At 45.1% G+C, this 19,426-nt stretch overlaps 1 protein-coding gene across 1 annotated transcript; it reads left to right on the top strand.

The window, feature by feature from the left end:
- The first annotated feature begins 1,635 nt into the window (after positions 1-1,635).
- On the top strand, positions 1,636-17,395 carry fscn1a (fascin actin-bundling protein 1a). Its single transcript, XM_072368860.1, has 5 exons — positions 1,636-2,695; positions 11,722-11,878; positions 12,945-13,066; positions 14,629-14,796; positions 15,103-17,395. Exons 1-5 carry the CDS (start codon positions 1,855-1,857, stop codon positions 15,309-15,311), a joined length of 1,497 nt encoding a protein of 498 aa, XP_072224961.1. The 5' UTR covers positions 1,636-1,854; the 3' UTR covers positions 15,312-17,395.
- Positions 17,396-19,426: the final 2,031 nt, after the last annotated feature.

Here is a 19,426-nt window from a genome sequence, read left to right as displayed (position 1 = left end):
GGCAAGTTAAAAACAACTTTTTTTCTCTTGTGAAAACGCTGCTCTCATTTCGTATTTCCATCTATTTGGGAGTCGGGTTTCTTCGGAGCTTGTCAAGAGCGACTATATCATAAATCCATACAAATTTCCTTTAGATTTTCTGTTTTGAAACAACAGCTGTTAGAAATAAGCACAACACACAGCACGGCTGAGCAAAAATACAACACAGCGTGTCCGGTTATTTTATTACAAATGGACTCTGAAGGTGAAATTGCGCCGAAATCTAATTTGTTTGAAGATGTTTCTGTCTGAGGACTGGATTTATCCTGAGAGCCGGAGAAAGGAAGGCAGCAAAAGATTAGATCAGATTGCATTTTAGGGTCAGATTACTGAACGTTTACAAACCCAGCATCATGCAGAGATGAACAACATGCACTGGAGCATCAGAAAGGATTATGTTGATTGTTACCAAAAAACAGTCCAACAGTAGTTTGAAATTGAAAAGTTGTAATTCAAGCAGTCATTAAATAGAATAAAGATACAGCAGAAGTCATAGTGGGGAAGGGTTGTTAATGTTTGACATCTGTGCGATGTAGAACTGCTGATACGTGGCTGAAGTTTGCTCAATATGTCGCCAGTTTTACAGAATTTGCATAGTAATGCAGGCAGAAACAATTTGTCTGTCATAAGCATTGGAAACTCATACACCGTTTCTCCCACTGTGGCCAAGGACACAACTGAGCAGCATCCATCCTTCCATTTTCTATACCCGCTTAATCCAACTCAGGTTGGGGGGGCTTCAGCCTATCTTCTTGAGCTGTCATTGGGCGAGAGGCAGGTTGCACCCTGGACAGGTTGTTGTCAACCATAGACGCTCACACTCACTCCTAGGGACAATTTAGTCCCCGAATAACCTGACATGCGTGTTTTTGGGTGGTGGGAGGAAGCCGGAGTACCCGGAGAGAACCTGAGCAGCATCCCAGTTAGAAATAATAACATATCTATACCATGCCACTGGGGCATGAAGCACTTCTGCTTTGACCTTTGTGTGTGTTTTGATGTAAAGAGAGTGCAGCTGGTGCTGATACGGCTCCACACAAATTAGTACACTTTTGTACGTATACATGTGTGTGTTTGAGTTTAAGTTCGTGAGCATGCAACGGGGAGATGCCCATGTGATCTGTTTGGCCTCTTTGTTTATGGAGCCGGTCCCTTCCTGTCCTCTGATGTGCGTGCTCAGAGCATGAATAGAGCTTTGTGTGTGGACACACACACACACACACACACACACACCCCGTCCTCATGATTTTAATGCTGAGGCCATCTGATCGGAGAGTCCCAGAGAGGATGATAGATTTTGTCATCCGGTGGGAAACAGATTCTCCATTTATGCATCTGGCTCAACATCTTTTTTTAAAACACTTATTTTAAGTTTAAAGCCTCACTCCGATTTTCCTGCTTGTGTACATTTCTTATTGCACAAGACTTTAAAGTCTGACTGACCGCAGATGGTTTTAAAATATAAGATCCTCAGCAGAGGATGCGAATAAATCTTCAGCTCTGCTCCCAGATTTTTGGCTGTGCCAGGGGGCGTGGTTTGTGGCGCAACGTCACTGATGGTTATATAGGCTGCAGCTGTGGCGACGGGCTCGCGCTGCTGAGACAGGCAGAGCACTGACGACCGGTAGCGCGCGCTCACAGACTCTCTCTCTTTCTGTCTCTCTCTCTCTCTCTCACACACACACACTCCCCAAACAAAGAGAAGCACGCGAGGCAGCAGAGCATCCCACCCTTTCAGCCGCGAGCTCACTTGCAGAAGCGCTCCCCATCCCATCTAGACAGAACCGGACCGGTCCGAGGCGCACAGAACCGACGATGACAACCAACGGCGCGACTAACGGAACCAGCGACATGCTGCAGATCCAGTTCGGTCTCATCAACTGTGGGAACAAATACCTCACGGCAGAGGCTTTCGGCTTCAAAATCAACGCCTCCGCCACCAGCATGAAGAAGAAGCAGATCTGGACTCTGGAGCAGAGCGGGGACGACTCCAGCGGGAATGTGTTCTGCCTCAAGTCACATCTGGGCCGCTACATCGCAACCGATAAGGACGGGAACGTTACTGGAGAAAGCGAGACCCCAGGTCCGGATTGCCGGTTCATCATCACCGCCCATGATGACGGCCGCTGGTCCCTGCAGTCCGAACCTCACGGCCGCTACCTGGGCGGCACCGAGGACCGGATCATCTGCTTCGCTCAGACCGCCTCAGTGGCGGAGAAATGGAGCGTGCACATCGCCATGCACCCGCAGGTGAACATCTTCAGCCTGACGCGCAAGCGATACGCGCACCTGAGCGACAAGGTGGACGAGATTGCCATCGACCGGGACGTCCCGTGGGGGGTCGACTCCATGATCACGCTGGTGTTCCGCGAGCAGCGCTACCACCTGCAGACGTCCGACAACCGCTTTCTGAGGAACGACGGCGCGCTGGTCGCCACCACTGACAAGAACACGGGCTACACGCTGGAGTTCCGCTCCGGGAAGGTGGCCTTCAGGGACTGCAGCGGCAGGTACCTCGCGCCCTCCGGGCCCTCTGGAACCATGAAGTCCGGCAAGAGCGCGCGAGTGGGCAAGGACGAGCTGTTCGTGCTGGAGCAGAGCCACCCGCAGGTCGTGCTCACCGCTGGGAACGAGAGGAACGTCTCCACCCGGCAAGGTGGGTGTGGTGGTCCATCCCGGGTCTTCTGAGTGTCAGCGCGCGCGCGCGCGTGTGTGTATGTGCGCGTGTGTGATAATGAATGAGCTGGTACCTCCTGTGGCAGAGCAGGGGGTTAACTGACGGAATGTGAGACAGCAACACACACACACACACACACACACGCATCCTAAACGGTAGATCCAGGACATGGCCTGTTCACGCGCACACGGCAGTGGCCCGTGTATGTTTACACTTTAAACAATGGCTCATTTGGCCTGAATCTACCTCGTTGTTTTCCACCAGTTTTTACTTCTAACGTGCAACATACATGTGAAGATCCTTTAAAGTAAGACCTGCCAAAGATGACAGGATCAGCAGGGCCACGTGCAAGTGTGGCATCATTCATAATAAAGTATCCTCAGACTGGGGGGGGGTGAACTGGCACAAAGCAAAATGGCTTCAAAGCCTTTCAGTTAGGGAAAAAAAAGGTCAACGCCATCTTTTGATAGATGGACAAAACATGCAGGAAAATGCTGAAATTACAGACAGTGTCTCTATGAAAGCAGCTCATCATCACACTCCTCATGTGATGATATTTGACGCTCCGGGGTAAACCGGTGTTACTTGTATGTTTTGCCTCTTCCTTCTGTTTGGATCAGATTTGTGTTTTCTAGCTGTTCAGCTGGGCAGAGATACAAGTTTGTCCCTCCACCTTCTTCCTTCCTTTCTTTTCCTCCTCCTCCTCCTAATGTTTTCCATCTTCACATTTGTACCTCCTTTTTTTTTTTTTTTTTTTTTTGACATCTGTTCCATTATGCCTCTGCGCATTCTTCACTTCTCCTCCCCCAGCCTTCAGGCCTGCCTGGCTGCTGCGTGTCAGTGGCATCCCCTCACGGCGAATAGCAGTCACTGGTTGTTACGTTTTATCTGATTATGCTTTGTCTACACTTAATCCTTTTAAATTTTACTAGAAAATGTAGGTTAATCAACAGAATTTTAGGCTGGCGCATGTGAATATCGCCTTGAGTCAGCACAGTGAACCCTTTAGTGGGATTTGCAAGGAGATCAAGTGCCTGAAAGCAGAGAAGACTATGCTGTTGATTGTACTGAGTGACCGGAATGCATAACTGATGCTCCCTGATTCTATATTTGGTGTGTGGCATGAGGGGCACCCTGAGAATGCCATGTGGTTTGGTGGGTTTGCTTCTTTTTTGGATCCATCTATCACTTCAGTTTCCTTTTGTGGTGTCTCTTTCACACCCAGGGCATGCTTGCTTTCTCTCTGCTTTGTTTACTCGTCATAAGGATTGTTCACCATCTTTTTAAAAAGAATTGTATTTCCTCCATCAGACACAATTTATTTATTTTTTTACGTGGCCCTCAGGCTTGGACACAAAATGGAGGTCCTCTATTCAGTCGAGGAGAGTGAAGGAAAAAGGCTGGCACATGGAAAAACTGTGAGCTGCTAACTTTGAGAGGATTTGTTGGAATAAGGTGACAATCTCTGTCATTGGGCTCTAATTATAATGTATATGGAGAATACAGAATGTTCTGATGCATCTGTCTTCTACAGATATTTGCTCGCTTTGTTGATGCGACGCTAGTGAAGCACCTCGAGTATTGGGCACGATGTCGCACCGAAGCTGGAGTTTTCATATAAAACTAAAGTTCAGTTTAACACAAGGTTATGAGGAAGATTTTTCTCAGCTGATTCCCATCTTTTTTTCCCTCTGACATGCCAATATGTTGGAGATTTTGAGTTGACCGTGTCCAAGAGTGAGTTATTGGTCGCAAACCATCAAGCTGGAAACCGGCTAATTCCAATCACCAGCAATTGCCAAATCAACATCTTACCAGGCTGTTGACCCACTTGTCACATGGGTAATATTTGGTGTGAGAAGCCAAAAACATAGATTTGAAATACTAGAAAAGGATGTCGGCTATCAGTTAGTCTGATGCCTTGCTCGTGAACAGTAGACCAACCCCCTGCTCTGCCACATAATTAGCCGGAGACCTGAATCTTTACAGGAAGCTCATATTTACCCGCCAACAACTGGATTGTTGTGATGAAGATTAAATGTTGAGTGGAATTAAACCGGCTCCAGATGTTTTGCAAGCGGGCAGCTGCTTACAGTCCCGCTCTGCATGGCTGGCAGACCTGAGCCAAGATGGCGGTTGAAGTCTGCTGGCTTTCATTAGCAGCTGGAGGTTTTGGACTTGTGCAAGCTCAAGTGGGTCAATCCAAAAAGCTGCTTCAGTCTAATTACATCTGCTTACTTTGACTTAATCGTTTTTTTATCAGCTTCATACACTCTAAATTTAGTAAATTTATACATCCTGTTATCAGTTGGAGTCATGATTGTTGAGCCAACAGGTTTAATTTATCTCCTCATACACAACTCTTACAATGTAAATCTGGTTTGAATTGCTGTTTGTAATTAAAGATCAAAACTATTGAATAATACAGACCCTTATATTCTGAACCGATTTCAGTTTGATTGCAAGGAAATTATTATTAGTAACTGGTTGTTTGAAGAAACAACCTAATTTTTTTTACAAGTTTTCGTGGTTTTTGCCTTTTTGAAAGAGTTGTCTGACACAGGAGACGGAATAGGCTTTTGTAAATAAGTTCTGATATAACATTTAATAAAATGAGAACTAGCCAGTATCCACTGGGATGAAAGAATAGTCTAAACTTAACCAAGTGAAACTAATTCCATAAAACCTCTGTCAATTTTTCTCAGATATGGCTGCAGTTAGCTATTAAAAAAAGCTATTTCTCCACCTTCTGACAACCATACTGTCATTTTCCCATGAGACAGGTTAATGGATATATGCCTGATGTACTTTAAAAAAAAATTTTTTGTTATCCATTCAGACAAATGCATTTAGACAAAAAGCATCAATGCCATTGTTTCTGCCTTCATCCAATTTGAGCTGCCGTTTCCGGTTCATAACATCCACTCTCCTCATTCAGGGTCGCAAATTCTCTTAAAGACGGTTTAACGACCCTCATGTGGTCCGAGGCACAATTATCAGTCAGTTAGCCTGGAGCTTAGTGTCTTTTCAAGTGGGCTTTTCTGCTTTTAAGTTGCAGCATAAGTGTGAGTGAAGGAGTCGTACCGGCTTGTAACTGGATCCAATCGCATCCTGTTGCCTACTGGTGTGACCACTGTCTGCTCTTTGTAACCATCCCATCTCTCTGTACATTTGATCCCCGCTGAGACTGGGCTGTTTTCATTTCCTTTTTTAATGTTGAATGGATATTGGAACGAATAACGATAAACTTCTGGTGGCATTGGATGATGTGGCACTGAAGCAAGGACTGTTTTGTTAGCTGTATCCTGTGACTAAGCTCCGGTCTGCTAACTGTGAATTTGATTTACAAGATTTGGTATGAAAATGACGCCCTCTCAAGTTCTATAAAACCTAACCGAAGCCACAAAACGTCTAAAATACAGAGCAGCTCTGAAAAAAGGAGTAGTGCAATATTTTTGGAAATGAGCTCACTTCTTTGGTGACAGAGATAGCTTAGCATATTTAAGCTAGCTGGTGAGCTTTAATCCTTTAAGACCCGAGGCCCTCTGTAAGCATTACCTCAGATACACAGGATACTAATTTGTTTTATTGGATCTCAGTGAGTTAAAGGCGCAGGTATGTGTATTTCAGCAGCATGCCTGTGTGTGGTACAGGCAGCAGACTGAAACTGGCTCCATATTGCATCTGGCCGTGAGTCAACCTTGACACCCTTTCTGTATCCTTCACCCCCCCGCTGACAGGAAATGAGACACGCATCTCCGACCTTGTCTAGTGTGATAATCCCTGCAGGGTGAAGGGTGATGATTTGCGTCCTCAGTCTGTAACGCATCGCATTCAATAGTCGCCCAATAGAAAAAGGGACAGGGAGGGATGTATTTATTCATCCTTGGTGACACTCGCTGGCTGTGGCAGAGTGTGCCGTCTGATGTGTTAATGTGTTCATAGACCCTCTGGATGTTTGTGCGTCGTCAGACTTTGTGTTTGGGTGATTGCCAGATCATGTCGGCCACATTGCCCACAGTGAAACCTCTCCTCCTCAGTGTCGTCTGCTTTATTATAGCTTAGGCTTCAGCTGGTCTCCAGTTTGTCCTCCTGCCCTGCTCAGGGTGTGTCTCCAAATTGATGCACTCGAGCTCACAGTCCAACTACACTTCAGTTTTTGCACTGAACACACAGTGGAGTTCGAATCAATTTATTAAAAGTATTTGGGATATCCTCAGGCACAATACTGTATCTCTTGCATGTCTGACCTCCTTTTTGTCTATTTGCAGCAGCGTTTTAGTTTACTCTGTGCTGAGTGTGTTGGCTGACCGGCCTCTTGTCCTTTGCGTGTCCTTTTGGATCACAACAAAGGCTGATCTGGCTCCCTGTTTGTGCCCCAGCTGGTCGCCTCCTCAGTCCGGCCTGCTGAACAATAGAAGACACACAAACGCACAATTGCAGAGGATGCAATCGCGTGCGTTCGCAGCAAGCCTCTGGTGCCGGCTCACGGGAACTGATGATAACACTCTGTGCCTGCTGCCATCAGGCTGAGTGCGGTGGGTGGAGTGGACAGACAGATAAAGGGGTTGTTTTTGTGTGCGTGTGTGTTTGGGACGATTCTGCGTGTGTGGTCACTACTTTATAATGTGATTTGGTGAAGATGGATGTTATGCATGTGTGTGTCTGTGACTGCAGACCCTTTAACCCTCAGCACCCCCATGAGCTTCACAATGTGATCAGTGTAAACAAATGTGGTTGTAAAGCACACACACACACACACTCGCAGGCAGCCTCAGCCTTCCTCTAGGTCATGGCTCATGAGTGTTTTGTCTCCGTCAGTCTTGTATTTTCGTCTAATATTTTTCTGTCCTTAACAGCAACTTGGGACTAGTTTGGTATGTGTGAGGGACAAACATTTAGGGAGGAAAAAGGTCCTCTGCGGTCTGTCTGAGTGTGGAAAAATTCTAAAAAGGTTTGCTGTTATTATCCAAACTAGATTATACTGGGGGTGGTGACAGGGTATGATATATTCAAATCAGCTCAGTGAGGGAGTTTAAAAATAAAAAAAAGGAAATAATTTATGTGCAGCATGCAAAACGTTCCTTTTTAGTTTCCCGGTTTATTTTCATATAGTGAAATTCGTGTTGCTTTTTCCCCCCCTCGTCTCTCATGAGGGAAGCTAACGGTGCCAGAAGGACAGCAAGTCATAACTGGTGTAGGTCTGTCTAGAGGCATTTTTCATGCACCGTTTCAGACTCGAGCTTTTGGTCACACAGACAGAAATTTGCATAAACAATCACCATAAAAGCATCAAAAACAAAAGGGTGTTAACGGTGAGCCTTGATCTCTTCAGAGGTAGCAAAATCCTACCTGCCAGGATCTCTAAAGCAAAGCTACTCACAAGTCATCCCTCCTTTGTTGGACCTGTAACTTCATGGAGTCTAAAATCTCTCATTAGAATTTCCAGACTGCCTCTAAGTACAGAGTACATTTATTGCCTCCACAATCCAGGCTCAGGCCAGGATCAAATGGCGACCCGGGGAGCTGCCTTAAAGGTACAGATCACGAACACGGCCTTGTTTCTCCATTTTTGCCCATACGTTTTGCTTTGTTTCTTGCTTGTGTGCTTTTATGATTTCTCTTTGGCTATTTGAGATGAACTGGACCTGGATAAGTGTAACACCCAAAGACAGTCTTTGAACAGGATGTCGTTATTGATGGAAAAAGCTGTGTCCTATGAGGGTTTCGGGCTAAAATTGCAGCAAACGCGTATGCAAACCATAATGATGCAATGATGTCCTGCATTGCAAGAAGTCACTTTCCTTCTGGGGTTGAAATCTGAGCTCGTCTGTTCTTTGTTTATGCAGCTGGTATGGCCATGTGGTCCAAAGCTTTGAGATGGAGGCGACCTTTCAGATTTTCCTCTGCGTTATTGCAACTAAAGGCGCCCTGCAATAAGAAGGCCAGAGTGGACTTTACCCGGCGTTCCTGAAATTGAGAGATGTGCAACATGCTTTCAGTTTTGCTTCAGCTGTCTTGCTGTAGCTTCCGCTATGTTGCATCTTTTACTGGCAACGTATGATTAAATTGAACGCTGAGACAGCAGCAAACCATTTGCTGTTAAAGAACATAGTGGACTACCAGATAAAGAAGTTATCCATCCTCTTCGTCTGTCCTGTGTTGTGGGTGTATATCCAGATTTCCACGCACCACATCAGCTGTTTGAAAAGCCTCCTATAAAGGGAGGGAGGGGGGCCAGAGACCACATTGCACTGGTTCTCCTGAGTTTGTTTTTGCTCTTTGGACTGAGATGATGCGCTGCTTTCCTAAGGTTATATTGCACCTTTTTAAAGGAATTTTATCGTAATGTCAATAAAAGTCCAATTTGTATAAGTGGACACTCCATAATCCGATCGTAAGCACCTAAAGGAGCGATCCATCCAGATGGTTTGGTCTCCACACCACCATTACGAGTGTTGCTCCTCTGCGTTGGCTGAGCAGGAAGCGGTGAGGATTAGGCGTTCACTGTGACTGATGGAGGCGACTGATCTTTTTTCTGTACATTTCTGCATCCTCTTTCATCCTCCTGTGACGCTTTTTCACAGGTAAAGTTACACTTCATCATCTGTGTGTGCCACCCCTTCCCCAACATGTGGTTTCCATTCCAGTTGATTATATTTTTCTTCTCACTGATCTGTTTGTGTTCCATGTGCACATGTGTGTGTCGCCACATATTTCTGTAGAAACTCTATCCCTAGCTTATGATAGGCAGCACACTATGGTAACTACCACCTCATGTAATACTTGGTCTACGGTAACGGCCCTGACTTTTAATGCAGGGTACGTTTCTGGTATCGGTTTGAGACGAACCGTGTGTTGAGGAAGTGCTGCGTGAAGCCGAGAATAATCCCTGAGGGCAGTTTGAAAATGATTGGTTTAGAGGATGAGGTTGCACCTTTTTTTTATATTTGAACTTTTAAACTTGCCTGTCCGTAGAAATGAAATAAGACCTGTCAAACTTTTGTGGCTCCAGTGAGCGTGTTGTGATGTAACTTGAGCTGCCAGTCGGGTTTGAGGACTAACGGCTTGAAAATGTCCTCATCCCCGCCTGAGGCTACATTAACCCACACTTGAGTTTCATTGCAGGTAGTAAGTTGTTTTGACAAAGAGGAATGCGTGTAATAACGCGTGAAGTCGGCCTTTTAGTATATTCCCTGCCACCAGTGGAGCCAGTTTTATAGACTGTAGAGAACGGTGGTAAAACATTATGAGGGGGAGGGGGGTTCTCATGAAAAGGGAGATGTTGTTGTTTTTTTTCTTTCTTTTCTTTCTCCGCCTGATTCTGCCTCTGCACACATTTACACAGCATGCAGTTCATCTCTCTCTCCATGAGCCCTCTGGCTATAGGTCCAGCCACGCCATGACCTCATCATATACAAAAGGAAGCTTTGTGCTGTATGAAGTGAGCGTATTTGTGTGTTAATCCGGTGGTTGACTCACATTTGCTCACTACACTGTTGCTCTTAATAGCCTGAGTGAGGTTGCTGGGACTTTTAATGGGGGTCTGGCGTTGTGTACACATACACTGGGATGCATTGATGGACACACGCACTCTGAAGCCTTTTAAACTACGGATTTAAAGGCAAGCTAGATTTGCAACTAATGGACAGTTCAGTGACAGTTAAAATGGATGCACCGACTCTTTGGTAAGATGCTCCACCAGTGTCGGTAACCCAAATGTTTGCTGGCCCGCTGGTAGCTTTTATGAGACAGCAACTTATGCATGTGTGACACCTGGCCAGACCGTGTCCACCGTTGGTTCATTTAACTCGTAAGCTTGCCACATTAATGCCTTCCACTTTCCTCCTGTCAGTGCTGTTAAAATAGATGTACTAACATTAAGTGTTCTTTCTGTGAATAAGAGACAAAGTTTGTCTCATTAATATGAGATCATTGTGCCATGGTTTGTTTGGGATTTTTGTGGTAATGCATATGTGATAAAACAAAGCATTTGAATACTGATTAGAGCGGCAAGAGGTCAAAACTTTGAGATATTAAAGGTATTTTATGAATCAGGCAAGTATTTAGTCTAAGGATGCCCAGTACTGCATTTTTGCAGATATCTGATGTGATGGTTTTGGGTTTTTTTCCACCCCCTCCCCACCACAGTTTTGGCCAACTGCGATGCAGATATGATCACAAGGTTTTTTTGCAAGGTTTTTTTCTCACGGTGATGTTCCAAAGTTACTTGGAGTAGAACTTTACAATTAAAGCCTAGATTTTATACAACATTATTAAGCACAACCTTAAACTGCAACCTTCTGGATGACCTACTTCTAATGGCTCTCCTGGAACTGGTCACAAGCCAGAATGACCTCGTCATTCATCAGCATGTCGTGGCTCATGCGGATTCTTAGTTGTAAAGCGTTTACCGGCCGATGATATTGTGCATCTAATTTAGTCAAACTTACGGTGACGTTTTTCCAAAAGAATCCCCAAATCTTGACTTTAAAGTGATTACTTTCTCATTAGAGAGTTTGACAAAGTACCTGCAAACCTGGCCCCCACATCAGCTCCAGATGCCCTTTGCGTCGAGCGATATCTGATGGAATATAACGTGAAATAACATGGCTGGTAAACTGTTAGAACACTCTTTGAGTACTGACATGGCTTTCCTGTTGCTCACTTAACCATCTCGGCTCCGGTGGCCTTCTGTGAGCGTCCACCATGACGCCTAATCCTCTGAAGTGTAGTATAGGTCAGTCTTGATTGTGACAGATGTGGTCGTGTGTGGGTGTGTGCGCGCAGCTGTGCAAAATCCTTCTGTAATCTGTGCCGTCTGATGTTGCTCATTTAGTCTGTCTGATCCTGACCACAGGATGTGTGTGTGTGTGTGTGTGTGTGTGTTACCGGTCAACCTCCACAGCTATCCACAGCTCCCCCACAGACATTCCACTCGGAAGTGACCCACTTGCTTGTGTTCTTGCTTATTCATTCTCCCCAACTACATGTCCCCCACCCAGGCATGGATCTTTCGGCCAATCAGGACGAGGAAGGTGACCAGGAGGTGTTCCAGGTGGAGATCTGCCGCGAAAACAGGAAGTGCGCGTTTCGGACTGCCGCTGGGAAATACTGGACCCTCACTGCTAACGGCGGCCTGCAGTGCACCGCCTCCACCAAGTAAGAAACTCGTCCTCTGCACCCATTCAGCACACCTGCTCAGGTCTGGCCACTCTCTGATCTCTCAATGGCAGTGATAGTGTGTGATCCTGGAAAGCTTGAAACTGGTTGGTCACAGCATTTGGTATTAGTTCTGGTAATCTGAGCTGCGACATAAGGGGTGTGTGTGTGCACACACACACACACACACACACACACACACACACACACAGGGGGGAGGATGATGGGTGGTGTGTGTGTGTGTGTGAGTGGGGTTAAGAGTGAGTGACCTCATGTTGTGGGAGATGAAGAACGCTTAACCTGTAGTGAGTGAGAGGTAGGGATCGAGACAGAGGTGGCACTTAACCTCTGACCTTTAACCCCTGACAGAGTGCTCCTGGATGAGTTTCCACATGAGGCTCCAGACTGATTTTTGGATTCTTCTGTTCATCCAAAAAACAGGACCCCCACCCCCCCATCACTAAGGAGGGAGAGAAAGAGAGAGGAGGGGGAGGGTCCTTGCATCCAGTATTTTGTTAAAAAAATGACCCTTTATTTAAAAATGACAAAAAAAATGAACCCATAAAATGGAACAATCTTATCCAGAATCAGACTGGTCAGACACACATGTTTGGAGTTAACTCAAGCCAGCGACCTACCCTCAGATAAGACAAAGCGGAGACGATCCTCAGCACTGAAGGTCACGCTGCGGAGCACTCCGCAGGACATTCACCACATTCCTGTCACATTCTTCAGATTTGACTCTGCTCACTTCTCTGAGAGCAGACCACAAAAATCTGATCGTTCACAAAGCCCAGTAGCATTTAGAGGAAAACCGTTCGCAGAATGTGTGAGAGCTTCTTTTTATAAAAGGGGGGGGGGGAAGTGAGAGGAGTTAGAAAGCTCCTTGATTCTGTTTAATCCCTCTACTCTGAGCCTAGCTATCCAATTACCCAACAGTTACTTAAACCTGCTCAGTGGTGTTGAGCTACATGTGAACCGATTCACTGTGTTACAAGATATCAAACTGCCATGTACATTGAATAATCCTTCCCTCTCGTGCTTTTACCTTCATCCTCCTCTTTAGGTCAACTAATTGCTACTTTGACATCGAGTGGCGTGGAAAAAGACTGACTCTCCGGGCTGCTAATGGGAAATATGTGGCCGCCAAGAAAAACGGCCAGTTAGCCGCCACTATCGACTCTGCAGGTCAGTGTGACGTGTTGGTCCAGCCGTGCCTCTGAAACATGCAGCGAGCTCATTTACTGCTCAGTAGTGACACGTGGAGTTTCGACACGACAGAAGTAATTGGCTCAGGGCTGGATGTTCCAGTTGTTTTCTTCACGTCAAAGGCTTCAGTTGTTTTTTTGTTTCTTGAGAAGTTCTGTTTCGTAACAGCTGAATGTTGCAGTTTGGGGCTTTTAGCTCTGTAGGAATGTTTTTTTTGTTTGTTTTATTGCCAAGTTCTTGCAGTGCGTCTTAAGTTAGTTAATCATGCTGATTGGAAACATGATGAGAAAACTCCTAAGTGTGCAGACTCTGTGGAGCTCCACAGTCAGGCAGGACACGGTTCACAGCATCCAGCATGTGAGAAGCTTCCTGAAACAAACTCTCGTTTCGTCTGAAAGGGCCACGAATGTGTTGCCGTGCACAACATTCCCGAAACCTCATTCTAACATTTGGACCTGTCAGGAAAAGCTTGCACAGAGTTGGTTCTGAAGAGTTGCCAGGCGGTCAGACTCTAGGAAGATAACGTTCAACATAACCCCAGCTGTCTCGATTAATTGGGAGCTTTAACAATCGCTTTTATGTCGATCCGGGCTGGCTATTTCCTCTATGTGCAGCTGCTGGCTGTAACCCAACACTGAAGGCACAGATGTTGATTTAGGTTAATTTCAAACTCCAGAAACTGTCCGTAGAGTTGGGTCCAGACAGTTTCCAGAGATTGTGCATATTTTCATACTCAGCAGAACCTGAACAAAGTTTAAAGGAGGAGGAGTTGGATCCAGAAATTGTGGTGTTGAACCAGCTGCTGACTTATCAATAAGACGGGATCCACACTGAGAAAAGTTGACCTATTCTTCACTTTCCACCACAAGCTAAGCTAGCAAAGCAAATCAATGGTCCCAGAATTCAATTGGGCAGCGCAAGACATCAACCCACTCAATGTAGAAGAGAAGCATGTAGAGTTTCAGTACATGGTGTATTTGGACACATCAGCAGTGTTGTCCTTTTAATGAGGGACTGTTCACACTACGGCTTTATCTATTTATTATTTTTCTCTATTTCTTAAACTCGACTGCTCGCTGAGAACACTTGCGTTGTCGTTGCTCCTGTGGATGAGGAAAATCTGGAAAAATTCCAGACTTCAGCATTTGTGAGAAGGGCTTAATTTCTTGGCAGGAGCATTTCCAACCGTCGCTGTTGTGGTTGCTCAGTCAGCCTGTTCGTCAGCACAGTGACGTTATGAAAATGCAACACTAAGATTCTGTGCAGATTTAGTCTGTCAGAGCAAGTCAGCAGGCGGATCAGAAAAGGCTCCAGTTATGGATCCACCATTAGTGGATCAAAGCTTTCAGCTTTTTGTTGCAGAGACCGATGCTGGTAGATGGAGACAGATGCAGTGCTCTTGTTCACTGATATTTAACACTGCATGAGGTAGAATGAGGTAGATAAGAGTGCGCAGGTTTTTTTGTTTTTTTTTTCAGAGCGGTGTTTGTGTTTAGAGATAAAACCGTTGCAGCCTCACACAGAACTTGTTTTTCCTTCAGGTGAGACCGAGGAGTTTATCATGAAACTGATCAACCGCCCGATCATCGTCCTGCGAGGAGAACACGGCTTCATCGGCTGCAGGAAGGTGACGGGCACGCTGGACTCCAACCGCTCCTCCTATGACTACTTCACTCTGGAGTTCAGAGATGGAGCGTACAGCCTGCAAGGTTGGTGTTGATGCACGTTACAGAGAAAAAACCCTTTTGTAGCAGCATCATACAGCGAGGTGTTGTCAGAACAAGAGGAGGGACCTCCAGCACGACGGGGATCAAATCACTTCTTTACTTGTTTTTCATTATGTGCCAAAAGGAGGGATTAGATTTGGATAGTTTTACTGCCTTCACGTTCTGTAATTGAAGCCAAGCGATTTGAGGTTGACTCTTTTTTTCTTTTTCTCCATCTTCACGACCTTCCTCCACCATTTTTGACACATCTCACATTTTTGTGCTCTCCTTTTCCTTCTCTTCCTGCAGACTCCACAGGAAAATACTGGATGGTGGGAAATGAGCAGTCGGTGGTGAGCAGCAGCGACACTCCCGTCGACTTCCTCTTCGAGTTCTGCGACTACAACAAGCTGGCCATTCGCCACGCCCCTGATGGCAAGTACCTCCGCGGGGACCACGCCGGCGTGCTGAAGGCCAACACCGACGACCTGGAGACCGCCACGCTCTGGGAGTACTGAGGGAATACCATGGCAACAGGGATGCAGTCCCCCACTGCCCATCCTTCTGATCTACCTGTCCACACTCTCCCCCCGACCTTATATTATATCCTGTACTTCTGACTTTGTGTGTTGATGAACTGCACAGGGAGAACAGCAAGGATAGAAGAAAGGAGACACTCCCGTCTCTCCCTTTCCTTCCTTTTATCCTTCCTTCCTCCGTTTCGCAGCTCTGCTCTGCAGTGCTGACCTTTCTGTTGCCATAGTTACCAGGGGGCTGTGCACTTTCTCTGCTTCGATCTGGTGTTGCTGCTCGACCTGTCACTCACCGCTCACTCCATCCTCGCCTTACAATTGGGCTGTCCCCACCCTCCCAGAGCAGAGCCACATTTAAAGAGCCCCTCCTCCACCCCTCGTTCATGTTGGCCCCCTCATGTTTCTATTTGTTTCTATTGTCTATGTGAGCAGCACTGGTGGCAGTATTTATGGCGTTGGAGCTGGTCTGGTAGATCTTTTTGTCAACTTGATCAAATCTCCCAAAACAGACTCTGCTTCCTGTCGGCGGGCGACTAAAATAATAAAAGTTGGGTCTGTATTTGTGCGGATGGATCATGTAGATGTTTATGCTTCTGTCAGGCCAGGCTGAGTGTTCATGAGCAGGCCGTGTTGCCCGTGATGACTGTAATATAATTAGAGTGGATCTGATGGTTATGTAACTGACTGGATAAACCTCATCCCTTTCATCTCAAGTGTAAAATATTAAGATGTAAGCCAGTTTCCTTTGCTGTGTTCTCATTGGCTGGTGAGGAGTCAGACTTCCTGGATCAAACAGGATGTAGGAAGTTGAAACGCATGTCCTTTCACCCTCCACAAGCTTAAGCTATTGTCATGGCAACAGCACAGAGGAAATGACTAAAATTAAGAAAAGGTGTGGCCACATGTACGTTTAATGCACTCAGATGTCTTATTGGAGGAAAATAAAACACTTGCACAGTTGGATTAATTTTTTTCTATGTCCAAGGCACAGACATTATCATGGATAAGTGTACAGTGGGTAGCCATAGCAACTGAAGTGAAATGATTTATAGATGCTTTGAAAGCTGCTTTTTTTTTTTTTTTTTTGTTTGATTCCCTCGACCAAACGTGCACCTCTCAGCCTTTACGCAGACCAAAACCTTTGATACCGGATCAACAAACCGTCATCTCACACCGAACAGATAAAACTAAAACCTGGTGCTACTAACAAACTCATCTCGCACACCGTCCGACCAAACGGTGATTTTACTTTTTTTCGCTACACCAGACAGCCTTTGCTGCCCCTCTCACCTAAATCTGCTGCTTCTTCGGCTCTCATTCCAGTCTGAACTCTCAGCAGTGGCGCCTTTACGGCATAACCAAACGTTCTTGTGGTTTCTTTCTTTGGTTGGATTTTTCTTTTCTTTTTTAACTGACAGCAAACATGTGGAAGGGATGTGTCAGAAGGGAAAATAAGAGGAAGTTTTTGTTTATTGAATAGTTTTGTATTGCAGTCATGTAGCACGCTGCAGCCACGAGTTCTCCCCTCTTTGAATTACTCCCCTTCACTAGTTTGCGTTTCTAAACGCAAGCAGAATTGGCTAAGATCTACTTATTCTTACAACACAGCAAAGATTCTCTTTATCTCACCACTTAATTATTGATCTCCATCATCAAGCAACCAATCGCTGCAGTCCCATGAAGGGATTTATTTACAATTGCAGTCTGTCCCCTATAAGGTCTGTCCAACCCTTTTTCTGCAGTTTTGACTGTTTTGTATGAAGGGTTTAATAAAAGGAGCGGGTATCCTCTGAGAAACCGGCATCTCAAAGCTGACAAAGGCTTAGGCAAGCAGATGTAGAAGGGTAAACATGTGGTAATGACTGTGCCTTACTCAAGATTTTGGGCCATAGGAAAATAAGGTAAAAGAAAAAAAAAAAGTTAAAGTCCACATCTTTTTTTGTCAAACTGGAACTTCCTTTTGTATTATTTTGTACAATTATTTCGTTTTGATATTGTGGATTAATCTCTCTTGTGCCATTGGTTCACCTAATATCCAGCGACCAATAAAACTGGGATTTGGAATGCTACTCGACTGATTACTTTTCTTTTCATCCTTGATCCCTTTATGAAACTACCAGTTTATATACCTTTTTTTTTTTTAATCTTTCAGAGAAATGTGCATTTTGTAATCTTTTAAATTATCTTGAGCAACAGGCTTTTGTTTCCTTTTTTAAGGTCTTTCAAAGGTTTTTTTTTTTTGCTTTTGTTTCCTTGGATATTGGCTGCTTTTCAGTCCAGTCCTTGTACTGTACCTAACAATTTTTTTTTCTTCTAAAAAATCTGGTTTCTAAAGCCACTTAACACTGACCTATGAATTATTCAAGCATAAACAAAAGATGTATCCTACTCTAGAGATGAACCAGTGCTGACTACATATGTCCTAACTTGGCAAATACCCACTTTTAAGTTGTCTTTTGGCACCTAGTACTATAAGCGTGTCACAATCACGCATCATTTATTCTAATTTCTGTTGTATTTTGCACCAACATTGATCATTCCCAAAGAGCCATTAGCTGAATAGTTAGTTTTCACTATCTCCTTAAAAGATTTTTGAGGAAACTGCACAAATGGAAGGTGAAAGAAAATAAATTTAAGTTGCTGAACCTGGGGTTGGTCCATGTACTGGTCTCCATGGAAGGGTGACTGTCAAGAAGCCATTTTTAAGGAAGAGAAACAGGGAGAAAAGGCTGAGGTATGCCAAATGACATCAGAAGTAGACTGAAAATCAGTGGCAACTGGTTCAATTCATCAATGCATACAAAGGAGATGGTTAAACGGTAAGTATCTGAAGTTATCTGTAAAACATGTTGGAGGCTGTGTCATGGTTTGGGGCTGTATTTCGGTCAATAGCATTGGGGATCTTGTTATGATTGATGGAATTATGAACACAGAAAAGTCACACAATCTACAATGAAATGCCATCTGGAAAGCAATTGATTCACACCAACTACAATTATAAGCATTAGAATAATCCAAAAAGGACTACCAATGCAGTAAAATATGTATATATTGACTAAAAATAAATTGTATGAAAGACTGTCGTAGATTAGCCAGAGCCTGGAACTCTAAACATTATTTAAGCAGTGTGGGATCATCAAAGGCAGCCAACATCCAAAGAAGAGCTTTGGGATGTCCTGCAAGAAGCCTGGAGAACTATTCCTGAAGACTGCTTAAAGAAATGACGGAAAGCCAAGAGGGTTCAGGCTGTGTCGAAGAATGAAGGAGCTCAGACCACTGACCAACTGTGAGAACTCTTTTGCCCTCAAAGTGCTGCACTTGTTTCCTGTTATCCTGCTGATGAAGAAATGAAGGTGGATCCAAACTTTTGTGCAGCACTGTGTGTTATCATGCTGAAAGACTCATGTTAGGGAAAATAATGCCACAATTCTTCACATACAGTATCTCACTCTTACATGCACACTAAATGTAAGCCAAGCTTGACAGGCATACTGTGCTTGGTTACAGTTGCTAAGCAATGATTGGGGGATGGGTTAACTGGAAACTGGCGTTTGGGAAATTGTCACATTTCACTTGAACTCAACTTTTCGACACATGACGGAATCAAAGATATTTTCGATTGACAATAAAGCTCAGTTAACATTCTCAGATTCATTTGTTGTGGACTTCTCACTTCTCAGAACAGTTCTGTGGTCCCGGCTCAACCTGCATTGTGCTGAAAATCAGGGCCTGCTCTGGCTTTGCTCGTTTCTCACGAAATCATAGCTTCATGTCTGGCTTCCCTCCAGTTTTCTGACCGCAGGAGCTCCGTGTGTTGTCCCACTTACACACAATTATGTGGAGACGCACACACTCCCCCCCCCCCCCCCCCCCTGTCTCCTGAATAGAGCCTTTGTGTTGAAACATTTATTCTAGCTCAGAAAAGGGCAGCCCCTCTGAAGATATTACCAACATTCAGGGTGGTAATGGAGCAACGGAGCCTCTGGGGCAGATCTCTAATCTCCCCCCCCCCCCCCCCCGTCAGGTTTGCAGATCCCAGAGGAACACCCAACAGGGCAAAACAAACAGGCACCACCCCATCTCATCTCCTGCTCCCCCTC

Source organism: Leuresthes tenuis, unplaced genomic scaffold (assembly GCF_036924035.1).
Source record: "Leuresthes tenuis unplaced genomic scaffold, fLeuTen1.0.hap1 SCAF_17, whole genome shotgun sequence".
NCBI classification, from domain to species: Eukaryota; Metazoa; Chordata; class Actinopteri; order Atheriniformes; family Atherinopsidae; genus Leuresthes; species Leuresthes tenuis.
Note: the sequence above shows the minus strand (reverse complement) of the source record. Positions and strands in the feature narration are given on the sequence as shown.